General features: G+C 46.4%; 1 protein-coding gene across 1 annotated transcript in view; it reads left to right on the forward strand.

Annotated features, from left to right (window-relative positions):
* The first annotated feature begins 3,539 nt into the window (after positions 1 to 3,539).
* Positions 3,540 to 14,537, forward strand: part of LOC145416882 (RING finger protein 145-like) — a 150,607-nt gene continuing 139,609 nt past the window's right edge. Inside the window, exon 1 of the mRNA XM_080285748.1 lies at positions 3,540 to 3,651. Within this exon, the coding sequence (XP_080141874.1) occupies positions 3,606 to 3,651 (46 nt within the window). The 5' untranslated portion in view covers positions 3,540 to 3,605. The remainder of the gene's footprint in view (positions 3,652 to 14,537) is intronic.

Raw genomic sequence — 14,537 nt, forward strand, 5'->3', positions numbered from 1 at the left:
ACCGGCCTCCCTCTTCACAGGCCTCCTAGGACCCTCTCCACATCTTCCCCTAACCTACTTCCTAAAACCACCTCCCCCCGTCTACCACCTCCCACCCCGCGCCACCCACCGCCATCACCTCACCACCACTACCGACCTCACAACCCCACCCCCCCTGCTCCCGCACCGCCTGTCACTTCCACATACGAGTGCGATGGTTCCTCCTCGTCATCCCCCTCCACCTCCCCTACCACCTCAGCCTCCACCGCCTCCACCACCCCCTGCACCACACCTGACATCTCACCCGCCACGCCTCGCTCACCCTCACCCTTTCTCTCCGCCGCCTCACCCTTTCCACCCAAGCCCACGTGCCCCGCCCACCCCGCCACCCCCGCAGGACAACCCACTACCACCGCCCTCTCCCCTCCACACCCACGCACGCCCACTCCGACGCTCTCACCTTCTTCCGCGTCCCCAACGCGCGCGACGGCCCGCGCTAACCGACCCCGCACGCCTGCTTCCCCACCCACACCCACCCTCAGAACCACCACCACCACCACCCCCTCTGGCCGACTCTTATGCCCACCCACCCGATACACACACACCGTCAAGCTACATCAGGCCCAAATCCCTCCTACCTGTACTTCCCAGAGACTCAACGCCGCATTACCGTGACACAAAACTCAGCCTTCACCCACTCTATCCAGCATTCAACCTCCAACCACACCGACAGCCACACCAAGCAACATGAGAATTAAGCGGGCCGTATGGGCCCCTACCCTTACCAAGAACCACCGACTCCGCGGGCCACACCACCTGTTAAATATCCTCCAGCACACCACCACCCTCTCCGCCCTCTTCCTCACCTATGACCAAGCACAGGAGGAAAATTCTTACACTGTCGCCTGGCAGAACACACTCCGACACCTCCAGCCCGTTCACACCACCTCCAACACTCTAGCGTTCCACCTCCAGCCACAGGGACGTGACTTTTTTCAAGAACACGGTGGTGAAATGCGTGGCTTTAACAGACACACATACGGTACTCCAGAATATTCCGGAGAATACCATAGTATCCCCGACAACGAGGCGAACCAGAAACAACGCAGATCGCCCACGAGAAACGTCGACACCCCCACTCGGACCCCACGGGGTAGCCGCCACCAGCCACCACCATTCCGGGCAACAACGACGCATGTCAGCCCGGGCCGTGCACCCCTGTGACATTCAACCACCACGCCGCCGCCACCGTAGGCGAAAGACACTACCTTCGCGTGGCGGAATCACCGAGTTAGCTAGGGGTGGAGTCAGAAACTGTACTCCAGGCAGCGCCCCTAAGGTAGAGACGATTTATGGTCGCTCTAATAGTGTCAAGGTAGAGACGATCAACGGTCGCTCCCTTCAAAACCAGGTAGAGACGATCAATGGTCGCTCACATAAAAAAAAGATAGAGACGATCTATGGTCGCTCACATAAAAATCAGGAAGAGACGATCAATGGTCGCTCCCTGAAAGCTCAGGTAGAGACGATCAACGGTCGCTCCCTCAGCACACTGGTAGAGACGATCAATGGTCACTCCCAATAAAAAAAGATAGAGACGATCTATGGTCGCTCATATAAAAATCAGGAAGAGACGATCAATGGTCGCTCCCTGAAAGCTCAGGTAGAGACGATCCACGGTCGCTCCCTCAGCACCCCGGTGGAGACGATCGATGGTCGCTCCCAGGGTATAGTAAGGAGGAAAGACCTCCCTGTCTCCCCCGGCCTCTGTTCCCTGCGCGAGGCCCTTGAGAAGACCCACCTGTCGGGCCCCCGTGACAGCCGCTGCCGCAGTCCTTCCCTGTCGGCGCCCCTGCCCATAGGAGACCGCAGTCCGTCGCCTCTTCCGGCCCGCCCCAGGACACCCGGGCGAGACCTCACCACGCCCCCGCGACGCCGGGACCTGACCCAGAGGTTCCTAGCCCTCTTCGGCCCCAGTCCGGAGCCCAGTCCGGAAACCCCCGGACGTGAGAGGACGCCCTAGCGAGTCGCCCCGTGCCCTCCCGGGCTCGCCCTACCCCTGACGACGCCCTCAGTCCGACCGATCATCACTAAGGTAACCGTGTTTCTCTCCACGAGAGATACGAGTGATCCTGTAATAATTGTGAAGTAGGTTAAGTGTGACTCTTTCCTCTTAGAATAAGACTAGCGGCAGTAATTTCATGTAATTTCCATTGGGGTAAACCAGGACATAATGCTCCATTAACGGGCGAGAATATGGGTAGAGACCTCAAGTGAAGATACGTGCGAGTGTCATCCCGAGTTTACTAAGGACTTCTCTCTAGAGCCCAAAGAAAGAATAAAACATTATTGGAGTGCTATTGGCTAAGCTCTGAGTAATATAGTGGAATAGAATTTACGAGGGTTCCGACTTTGTTACGCGTTGGGAAGTGCGAGTCTACATAACCCACCGGGGAGATGTGTAATATATAAGTTGTGCCGAGAGAAACCTAGTGTCACCAAAACAACGAGGACAGCGAGTAATAACTATATTCCCCTGTTCCGCACGCTATCCCTAAAAACTCTCTCCATTCCTCACCCCCACTCTTAAAGTCCAAATAAGAACCAGAATTAATTGTCAAAGAATTCTTGCCAACAGAAAACACCTAAACTCCCTTGTTATTGTCGGGCCTCAGTAAATATTACCATAACTTCCCCCTCGCCGTTCTAAGTCACTCTCCGTGTCTCCCTACTTCCCCCCCTCCTGGTAGATCACAACCCCCCCCCTCTCCCCTCACGCTCTCCGCGCGCACGGGTATTTACTGTACTCCTAGCACTAAGATTTGTTGTATTGTCATTAATATCTAGGAAGCTAGTATCCTGCGAGATACACAATATTTTAGATAAGGTTTTGTATTGCTCTATATTGTGATGTAATGTCTGCTGAAATGTCTTGTGTCTAACTGAAATAATGCACGTGTATGGTGTTGCCGAAAGTTTTTATGTCCTGCCTCTCTTCATTGCACTAGCTGCGGTCTCGAAAGAGGACCCCGCTCCGTGTTGAGTTGATTTGGGACGAGAAGTCGAGCCAAATTCTACTCAGCATTACATTAACAATAATAGGCAACATGCATATCACTTTGCCCACTGCCGAAGGGAAAGAGAATTACGCAAGGGGTGTTTGTCATTGCACATTATTTATAAATTACATTTGATGATCATGATCTGAATAATATTTTGATACTTGATAAAACTGCAGTATGGTTTAAAGTGCTACGTTTCCGCTTCTCGAGACGTCAACTTCCGTGGTTTGTTCCAAATGACGCGGGTGTCCTTGTGACGTCATCGATGCCGAGGACGCAATAATTCATCATGGAAGCCATTTCGCCACTGTTGGGCTTCATTCGGATCAAACTTATCGGTATGACCATTAGTAATGCTTATATCATCAGCTATTTTTGTGGAATTAGTTATCCTATACCTTATTTGGCTTAAGCATCTAGAAACTGTAATCCGGAAGTGGTGGCGATATAAACAAGTTCCCAATTCTCCCTCTGGAGAGGCTGTCTAGTCTAACGTCACCTTAAGATAAACAAAAGGTGCACAGGATGGGATAACGTCAGTGTAGACATCTTCAGCCCTGCACAATGGATCACTTCGTTCGAAATTACTTTGTCCGCCGACGTCTGAGAGGTGAGACATTACAGTGAGGTTTAAACATACAAATAATAATAGCCAAGCACTGAAGTCGACTTGCAAGACGACTTCCTCCTTAGGACAATGGGTAAATTTAATGTTTTCTGTGGACTGTATAAAAATGTTATTTATCTTTGAGGCCATGGGAGCGTGTGTGATGAAAATTAAATGAAATACATGCAAGGCCCACCGATGTTGTAGCTTTGATTGTTGCATGTATGGATTTGAAGACCTACGATAGGGTGGACTATGAGGTCTTTCTGAATGCACTGTGTTTATTTGGTGGAGGAGGGTGTTGGTAAAGACAGGAAAGTCCTTTTGTTCATAGTGCATGTGTTTAGGTGTAAAGAGCTTAGTTATGCTTTCAGTATTAATAAGATGTAAGACAGGACTGTTACATAACCTATTTATTTAGTTTATTAATAGGGTACTGGCAAAGTTCACAGCAGTTCCACTTGTCTTCATACATTCACACATTCTTAATGAAAGTATCTTTCGTACGATGTGCAACAGCTGTTTGTTGATTTTATACAAGAAAAAGTTGGCTAGCCCATATAGAACAAACACATTTTGCTTATTTTAGGGTATTTCAGAAAGCGGCATGAATGTGTGTGGCAGTTTGCTTATTGACAGTCTCTCCAACCTAACCCAAATTAACCTGCTGAGGTGCTCTGCCCCCCAATGATTCTACCCACATAGGATTGCCACTACACCTAAAGTTGGAAGCTCCTACTTCCTGTCAGACTAAAACTTCTACCTTAACCTGTTCTAATAAACCTGTGAAAGACCCATTTGAATTGGAATGTTGTAAGACCTACAGTAATGTGGTAAAGTGTTAATTCTTTGCCACATGACTGCATGTCTTTCGGTTTTCTTACTAAAATGGGTTTTTCACAGGTTCCTTAGGATACCACATGTTAGGTATTAAGTTTGGTCTGATAGGAACTAGGAGCTTCCAATGTTAGGTTTAGTGACAGTCTTAGATGGTTAAAATCATAGGGTATCTTGGGAACAAAGCCCCCCAGTTAGGTAAGTTACATGACTTTCCTCAAGTCTCTGTATTACATATTAAGAGCATATTAATGTTTCTAACCATTATATAGTGTGTTATGATATTTTAATGCCACCACAGGAGTGCTGTCAAGTGTGGGAGGGGAACATCCAACTCCATCCCAGTAAGTTCTGGTGTAAGATAGGGACATGTCCTTGCCCTAACACTTTTCAACACATGTATGGATTGGGTACTGGACTGGGCTGTGAGTCACTGTCGGATATTAATTGGCAGTTTCAGTGTTACTGTCCTTGACTTTGCTGATGCTGCAGTTATCCTAGTGGAGTCGCTGGAGATCATACTGAGTGCCCTCGAGGAATTTCACAAGAATGTAAAGCCATTTGGATTAAAGGTCTCCTGGGCCAAGACCAAGGTCCAGGCATTTGGTGACTTGCTAGGTGAAGCAGTTCAATATGTCCAAGCACATGGTGCAGATATAGAAGTTTTGGAAAGTTTCACTTATCTCGGTAGTGTGGTCCATAGCAGCAATAGATCAGACAGTGAGATCTCTTATCGCATTGGTGTGGCCTATGGGGTTGTGGATTCACTCAATTTGGGAATTGGGCACCATCTTTATTTGTGTAGAAGGACGAAAATTCAAATCTTCAGGGCACTGGTGCTCCCTGTTTTACTTTATGGCTGTGAGACATGGACACTAAACAGTGACCTGAAGTGGCAAATTGACTCCTTAGTTACTAAGTGTCTTTGCAGGATCATGAGATATCGCTGGTACAACTAGGTGTGTAATGAGTGACTTCTCCATAAGACTGAATTGAGGCCTGTGATCCACATAATATGTCAGTGCCAACTCCAACTATATTGGCACATGGCCTGCTTTCCTGAGGCTGATCCTGCTCACAGGGTGATCTCTGAATGAGTTAACCCAGGGTGGAGGAGACCAAGGTGAAGGCCATGTAAGTCATGGCTGGAGCAGGTCGATCACTCCTGTCAGAAGATACGTAGAGGGGGAAGAGTCGCTGCCTGGAGGGTCACAGAGAGGGACCCATGTGGTTGGAGTTGGAGGATGAGTGAGGCTATGTGCCCCTTGGCATTTGCCCTGTCTTTGATTGATTGATTGATACACTGGACTAAGTCATACAAATCACTAAATGATAATGGAACATTATACTAAAGGAGATGAAAATTAGGGCAGTAGGTCTAGGAACAGAATCTAAGCTGGATGATAATACATTATATGGTAGCAGTCAACCCCACTTTATCTCCTTTGAGATAAAGTGGGGTTGACTGGTTGGGTGCATTCAGCCCACATCGCCTTGCCACATCACGCCACTGCAACCTCACCACCCCGCAAAACCTCTTGCTCCACCTCACCACTTCCTACCACTTCACAAGCCACTTCACCACTGCCCGTGCTACTCCTCCACCCACCACCTCCAGGGCCACCTCACCTCCCTCCACCTCCAGGGCCACCTCACCTCCCACCTCCTCCAGGGCCACCTCACCTCCCACCTCCTCCAGGGCCACCTCACCTCCTACCACCTCCAGAGCCACCTCATCTACCACCACCATCACAGGCACCACTGCATCACCTCGCATTGTCTCTCGTGCCACCTCACCACTGCCAAGCATCTTTTGTGCCCCATCACCATCTCGCATCACCTCTCATGCCCCCACACCACTGCCCAGCACCTCCCGTGCCCCCTCACCACTGTCCAGCACCTCCCCGTATCCCCTCACCACTGCCCAGCACCTCCCTTGCCTCCCCACCACTGCTTAGCACATCCCATGCCTCCTCACCACCACACTGTGCCCCGGGGACCTCCTCCTCGGAACCAGGGGTCAGGATTGTTCAGCAACAAGGACGGAAGGTGCACAAGACTGCCTCACAGCGTGGAAGGTAGCGGAGAATAGTGCAACTCTTCCCTTCACATGCAGCCTACAGGTGGAGAGCGACGACGGCCTTTTGACCCAGGACGTTTGACTTCGACGAGACAAATTCCGGAGTCAGGGACATGACTGGACCAATGGCGACGAGCTCAATCATGAGCTATTTTCTGGTATTTTTTGATCTGCAACTCATGACGCTAATATGTGACGAAACTAATAGATTTTTTGCACAGACGGCAGCTGACATGGCACATGAGAAGACCTACAGGACACGACACTGGACTGACGTGACGGTGCCCACCATGTATGTGTTCATGGCACTGATGATGCTGATGCCCTTAACCCCTTAAACGCGGTTGTGTACAGTCGTTCCCCCCCGAGTGGCGGGGTTGTATCACGGTCCGAGTACCTGTAGGAAAATATTCGCCAAAAATCAGAGATTAACCATAGAACATTATACTTGGTATGGCAGATAGTACTTACATTCAGCTTTCTCCAGAGACAGGTGTTGAGCCTTCGTGGACTACCCAAGGACTTGTGGAGACTTGCAAAGTTGGGTAACCAAATCTTCACTTTCACACCTCCAGCAACCCGGTTTCCCCTCTACCACAGCCTCATTTTGTCACAGTAAACTTTATACTACAACGTAAAGGTAGTTAGGAAACCGTATTTGTACAATAAGCACTGAAAATACGGCTAAAATCAATGGAGCGTACGGCCGACATGCACTGTGGCGGCGGTCTTCCCGTCACTCAACAAACATTTCCATTTTCACAGCTAAAAACATGTATACTACATTATTTTCAATCATATTACTTCCCAAAAGATCACCATGGCGCGCTTTTTATTCTGCCTTACGCCCTCCACTTTATTCTCGTTCCTGTCGGCCGCTTGCACTGACTGGGAAGAGCTAGAACTCGCCATAATGTCACTTTGAAAGCCTGCAGTAAACTGACGCTAAACAGGGGCAAACCGTGAGAAAAAAAGCTAGTGTTACAACTGGGGAAACAAGCGTTTCCTAGTAGCATAAACTGCTTGTGAGAGGAGAGCGCAGATTTACAGTTCTGAGAGCTCAGAGCACTGCCATGTATCACAGCCAGGCTGGCCGGGCCATGGTGGGGGGGGGACGGGGGGAAAACGCGATACTTGGCAACAACTGAGGTCAGTAGTACAAAGGTAAAGTATGCTAGTTGTAGCTAGAGGTTGGTGGTACTGATAGACAATACCAGCTGGAGCCTGCTTGCCCGCGGTTATTCAAAATTTACTAGAATCGCAAACGCGACGACCCGCCATTATGTCCTTTTCACCGAGCGCCGCAAACGCGACAATCCGCGTTTAAGGGGTTAATGAAAAAACATGAGCTTGTCGACTACTGGATCACCTATGTGTTGACTCGGGTCAGTGTATTCGGCAAGTACATGTCACGGAACACGTACCAGAACAACCTCAGGTTCCTTCATTTCAGTGACAATACAATCTTGGACCCAACAGACAGTTTGCTTAACCCGCCCCATCCAAACGTTTTTGGACCCTTTTTTTTTTGGCTCAAACATCCGCTTTTGGTGAGAAACATCGAAAATTCATAGAGAAATCGCTCACCTGAGGTTTAAAATACCGGATTTAGGTGCGAGTACTTCCTTACTTGACTGGGTTTTCTAACAGGCTGGCACCAAAGAAAACGAGTTCTATGGGAGGGTAACTATTTTATCCACTCATAAACAGTATTTATTTATTTATTTACTTGGTACGAATTTATATGTAGTACAAGAGTATATTGGTTTTCAAATAGTAATATAGGCATTATAAGCATTGTTTCACTCACTAACTCATCACCATTCATGACCTTTTTTTTCCCACATTACCTGATCATCATTTCTGACTGTTTCTTCCTCTAAACTTTGTCCTCCACATTGTCATCAATTGGGGAATCACTCTGGCCCTGAATGTCTTTATTGGCCAGGTCACTGGTAACAGGTGAATTGTCAAGACAATGGCATGCAAGGGGGGGGGAGAGGTTATGCGCAATAAGGCATTGTTCCTGCTTGGCATCTTGTAGAGGAATAGAGGAAGGTGTCCCGTGTATATGTGCCAAAAATCACTCGCGAAATCAATTGCGAAAATTGAAAATTGTGCAAATTAGGGACCTTACAATGTTGCTGTGTTAATTCACGTCGCTGGACGGCGCGGGTTAAGATCAGGACAGTTTGGGAAAACCTCAAAGACAAATTCCAACGCTGTTTTGGGGCATTTCAAGAGCTCATGATTGATGAGTCGCTGATTGGAAAACCTCAAAGGCAAATTCCAGCTCCGTTTTTGGGCTTTTCAAAAGCTTGTGATCGATGAGTCGCTGTTGTTGTTCCGTGGCTGTATATCGTTCAGGCAGTACATCCCGTCAAAACGGCATCGTTTTGGCATAAAAATCTTTGTACTGTGTGATTGTTATATGGGTGTTGTCCTTGACATGATTATTTACACAGGTGCAACGACCGACATTCTGCATAATGATCATCTAGGGATTTCTGGTGCAGTTGTGAAGCAAATGATTGAAAATTATGTGGGTAGAGGGCACATCCTTTACACGGATAATTGGTACACCTCACCTGAATTGGCAATGCACGTGCTTTCACGTGGGATTGATTGCTGTGGCACCGTATGTTACAACAGACGTGGAATGCTAAAGTTTGGTGATGTGCATGAAAGAGGCACAGTTTTGTTGCAGTGTAGCACAGATCTCCTTGTCCTGTGTTGACAAGACAAGCATGATGTGCACATTCTATCAACTGTGCACACAGGTGCTCTCTTCGATGCAGGGAAACGAGACCATGCAACAGGCGAGCATATTCATAAGCCAAATGCAATCACGGACTACAATCAAAACATGCGCTTGGTTGATAAAAGTGACATGCAGATTGATAGTGTGGAGTACATTCGATGTTCTGTCAAGTGGTGTAAGAAACTTTTTTCCACTTGGTGGATGTTTGCATGCTGAATGCACAGCATTACTACTGCCAGAAATGAGGCAAGACGATCAGTATGCATAAGTTCATACATGACCTGGTGTATGAACTCCTTCAGGAATACAGTCCGCAGTCGTCAATGCCACGGGGACATACAAATGTTGTGCAGGATGCACCCAACAGGCTTGCTGCGAATGACTAGGCTTCACAGCACTACCTTGAAAAAGTTACTGCCACCACCTGAAGGCCAAAGTCTCACCATAGGCTGCAGGAGTGCACAGGTCTGCTGCCACGTCTGCATCACCACGAAAAGGCGGCCACGGCAGCGGAAGTTGACCACCTGGCAGAGCCACTCATGCCAGGTTCCTCTCTGCCCCCCCTGCTTCCCCGAGTATCATTCCATTGCAAAGAACTGACTGTATGGACGAGTGCAGTGTATATAGTGTATAGTACTTAGCGTAGTGTTATGAAGTAAGGTATAGAAGTGTAAGATTGTGTAAAGTAGATTATGTTTTGTAAGTGATTTTTGTACAAAGACTGTGTTCCCCAGACAATGAGTTATCTCTATTAACTTATGACCTGCTAGGGGAGGGCAGAGATGGGTAAAAGTTCACCTGCACTGACATCTGTCTTCACGTCATGCACTTGGGGTGAGTAATTATTCTGCTCTGTATTTATTTCTCAAATGCCAGCCCCCTTCTACTTCCTTATATGATTATTACAGTCTTTTTCCCTAGATAGAGTGGTAGTGGTTGCAGATTCTGTTTGTAATGTAAGTGAACGGGCATAGGGTATGGAAAATGCTGTTGTACAAGGCAATCATGTGATATGCTGATTTTATTGTATTTTGACCGTGTGAAGTTAGCCCCAGCAAACATTTAGCTCCTTCCACCCTACCCTGCCAGTTTGCCAGTATCAGTGTGTGTTCCTGTATTGTTATCCATGTCCTTTTTTCCTTTTTATGACTCTGAACTACTCGCAATCATTGCAGAATCACGTAGAAAGCAATATAATCGTGCATAGGACCTGAGTGTATTGCGCTCAGTTACCGTGCGATACTCCAAGTTTATCTTGTTCTGACCATTTGAAGTGTTGGGAAACGTACAGCTTTACCCTTTTCCCTTATCCAGGCAGAAAATATCACATTTTCCCACCCTCACGACAGACAGACAGCAACATACGTTGTGAAAATAACAAGGTAAAATGATAGAGAAAGGTGAAACGTGTTATTACAGAACAAATACTCTTTCCTCCATCTGTAAATGTATTTATTTCTGCATTCTCTCTCTATTCGTTATAATTAGACTTATTTGTAGTTTTGAAGCTGCATTACGATTCTATTTTTATCCATGCACACGGTATGGGAGCATCCGTCTGAGAGCCCACTCCCCTCTTCCAAATCCACTCTGACCAGGTGCTAATCCACCCGACCCTCCACTTTCATCCCCCGTGGAGAGCCTAGCCCTGGGGGACAGTCAATTTTCTCATTTAGGACTGAAAATTCAACCCTTTCACTCCCTTTTCCAAGCATGGGCACAACGCTAACGTAAAAAATAACCCAAAACTACCATAAACATATATCAAAAAGGTTAAAAAATATTCATAATAATTTTTTTTCCAGCCATTCCTAACATATTATGTACTGAAATCATTCGATATCATCATATCTCATTTATGTGCAACGTTTCAGCACCATTCGCATTGTTTTGGGGGGTAAAAAAAAAAAAACACCTGCGAAGTTGCACTACGGCAGCGGATATCGGTAGCTGATATTTCTTCAACTTTCGTGCTCCATTGCAAGCCACAGAATGGGTCTAGGAAGCTGGGATTTGCACCGTTAGGTGCGTCTGAACCTTCTCTTCAATATGGCAAGGAAAAAAAAATCAATTTTCGAAACTTCAGAAAATGGCCCTGGCATCAGCCTGGGGTGCAGAGAAAATTCCAGACCTGCAGCCACGGAGGGGTTAAGACCTGGATGCCCAAGTCTCAGACAGCCCAAGTCCCAGGGCTTGGGTCCAAAAATGGCCAAAAAATATCAAAATGCAAAAAAAAAAAAGCCAATATTCGTTCATCCCTACTCTAAATTTGCTGCATGGAGATGAACAGCTGTGTTTTAGTGCGTAGTTCCGGCGACATCCGCTAGAGCACCCCTACATCCTCCCCATTTCCCGCCTACCTACCATCGTGACTGCATACTTTTCGCCATGGCTGCCCATATGCTCGCTTTTGTGGTGAACATTGAATAAACTGCAATACTTCGCCACTAGACCACATGGGAATTTACAGTGTTATGCATTGTTAAGAAATTAGAATTCAGAGTGCAAAGGATTAAGTGCAGAGTGCAACACCAGCATGTTACAACTGGCATGGCGCAAGTAAGAACAGAATGTGCAGTGTTAAACGATTATAATTCACAGTGCAAAGGATTAAGTGCGTGCAACACTGGATTACTGTACGTGCTTCAAGTGCACCTTCACCACTTTCAGAGCCATAGAGGAGGCGGGTTAATCTTCGCGACTGTCATGGATGTGTTGTAAGTACCCTGCACACTGCTAAATATGGTATTTTCCATACTTCTAATTTCTCATTCTCTGGCTTCTTTTCATTTATTTTATGGTTTTTGTCCCTTATTTGTGTGAATAGGGTCTTAAATAGGTGCTGTGCATGTCCGATAGTGAGTTATTTTGGTGGCTTTCAAAGTTAGATTGGGTTGGGGCCTATAAGTACGTATCCAGGGGCATTTTTCCTAAGTCCCGGACAAAATCAAGTCCCGGACATGTCTTTGGCTCTGTTACATCGAATCTTGGAGGGATTACTGTGTAATGGTGCTAAAGATGGACGATAAAAACTAGTTGCCCTTTGGCAACCATTTTGACGACCTTGACCATGACCACGACTGCCCATTTTCAAACTCATCCAAGATTTTGGCCATATCTTGATGCCCTGAAGGTTTCATGTTGGTTGCTCAAGCCGTTCTTGAGATATAATGGTGCTCAATGTGGGTGATAAAAACTAGGTGACCTTTGGCAGCCATTTTGGTGACCTTGACCCCGACTGCCCATTTTCGAACTCATACAAGATTTTGGCCATATCTTGATACCCTGAAAGTTTCATGGTGATAGCTCAAGCCATTTATGAAATATAATAGTGCTAAAGGCAGGCGATAAAAACTAGTTGATCTTTGGCATCCATTTTGGTGACCTTGACCTTGACCCCAACTGTCTATTTCCATCTCTTTCAAGATTTTGGCCATATCTTGATACCCTGAAAGTTTCATGTTGATAGCTCAAGCCATTCATGAGATATAATGGACACCTACACACACACACACACACACACACAGAGGTGGGCAAAAACATTATTGCTTCACCTTGGTAAAGGTGAGTGATAAAAGCCTTCAGTTACATTTTGAAGATGAAATCTATGCAAGGTTCTCACTCCAGTAAGGGTCTTTTAACCAGCAAATCATCAGACCCCCACAAATATATGGAACTTATTAACTAACCTGTATTGTACTGCCATATGATCATGCAGGCTGGTGGCAGAAAGTCAGAGCAACATGCAAAAGGTAGTGAATGATTTCTTTTTTTTAATGGTTTGGACAAAAATAAAAATGAAAATGAAGGCAAACAAAGGCAATTGGCTTGTATTTGGAGGGAAAGAGTATGACCGTAAAGTTTTACATACAGTGTATAGTGCCTGCAGAGTGGAAAAAGGCTGTGATTGTACCCCTATACAAAAATAAAGGTGAACGAAGTGAGTGCAAGAATTATTGTGGCATGAGCTTACTGAGTGTGGTAGGGAAGGTATATGGAAGAATTATTATAGAGAAAGTAAGAGAGATATCAGAAGTCCTAGTGAGTGATGAACAGGGTGGCTTTAGGAGTGGCAGAGGATGTGTGAACCAGATATTTGAGATAGTAGAGAAGGCTTGTGAGAAGGATCATAAGGTGTTTATGGCATTCATGGATCTGAAAAAAGCATATGACAAAGTGGACAGAGAAGGATTGTGGAAAGTTTTGCGCATGTATGGTGTAGAGGGTAAAGAGTTTTTATGATGGTAGTGAAGCATGTGTCAGGGTTAATGGGCTTCTAAGTGAATGGTTCACGATCAGTGTGGGCGTGCGACAAGGTTGTGATGTCCCCATGGTTGTTCAATGTATATATGGATGGGGTGATGAGAGAAGTGAAAACACGAGTAATGGAGAGAGGGATGGCATTGGTAATGAATGGTGATGGATGGAATATCTCAGATTTGTTGTATGCTGATGATACAGTACTGCTTGCAAGTACTGGACAAGAACTTGGTAGGCTAGTGCAGAGTTTTGCTGATGTCTGTAAGCGTCGTTCGTTGAGAGTAAATGTAGAAAAGAGTAAATGATGGTTATTGAGAGAGAAGGTGACTCCCAGTGCAATGTAACAGTGAATGGAGAGAGACTGGAATTGGTGAGAGAGTTCAAATACCTGGGTACAGTGATAGAAAAGAGAGGAAAATGTGCAAAAGTTGAAAGTAGATTTATTTATTTTTTTTTTAACGCGAGGAAGAAGGAACCAAAGGCCATGAGCCCACAGTACAATTCCCTCCAAGAGAAAAACAAAATACAATAGAGAGCCAAATTCAAGATCCGATCATTTTGAGATGCCTGGACACACTGCGTTTGAAAGACTGGAGATCATAGGCAGCAGGAAATACAGACAGAGGGAGACAGTTCCAGAGCTGACCTGTTGCATAAATGAAAGACTGGGAGTAACGGTTAACTCTTGCATTAGAGAGCTGGACAGAAAAGGGATGAGAGTTTGCTGCCAGACGGGTGCTACGCGCCTGTCGTAGAGGTGGAGGAATGCAAGCAGACAGTTCAGAGGAGCAGTGACCATTAAAGTAGCGATAGAAAAGAGATGAAGATGCAGCAGTGCGGCGATGAGACAGAGGTTGAAGGGAGTCAGTAAGAGGAGGAGAGTTAATGAGACGAAAAGCCTTTGACTCCACCCTATTGAGAAGAGCTGTGTGTGGGAAGCCTCCCCACACA

Source organism: Coenobita brevimanus, chromosome 108 (genome assembly GCF_032717465.1).
Source record: "Coenobita brevimanus isolate Jiangsu-jjx chromosome 108, ASM3271746v2, whole genome shotgun sequence".
Taxonomy (NCBI): Eukaryota; Metazoa; Arthropoda; class Malacostraca; order Decapoda; family Coenobitidae; genus Coenobita; species Coenobita brevimanus.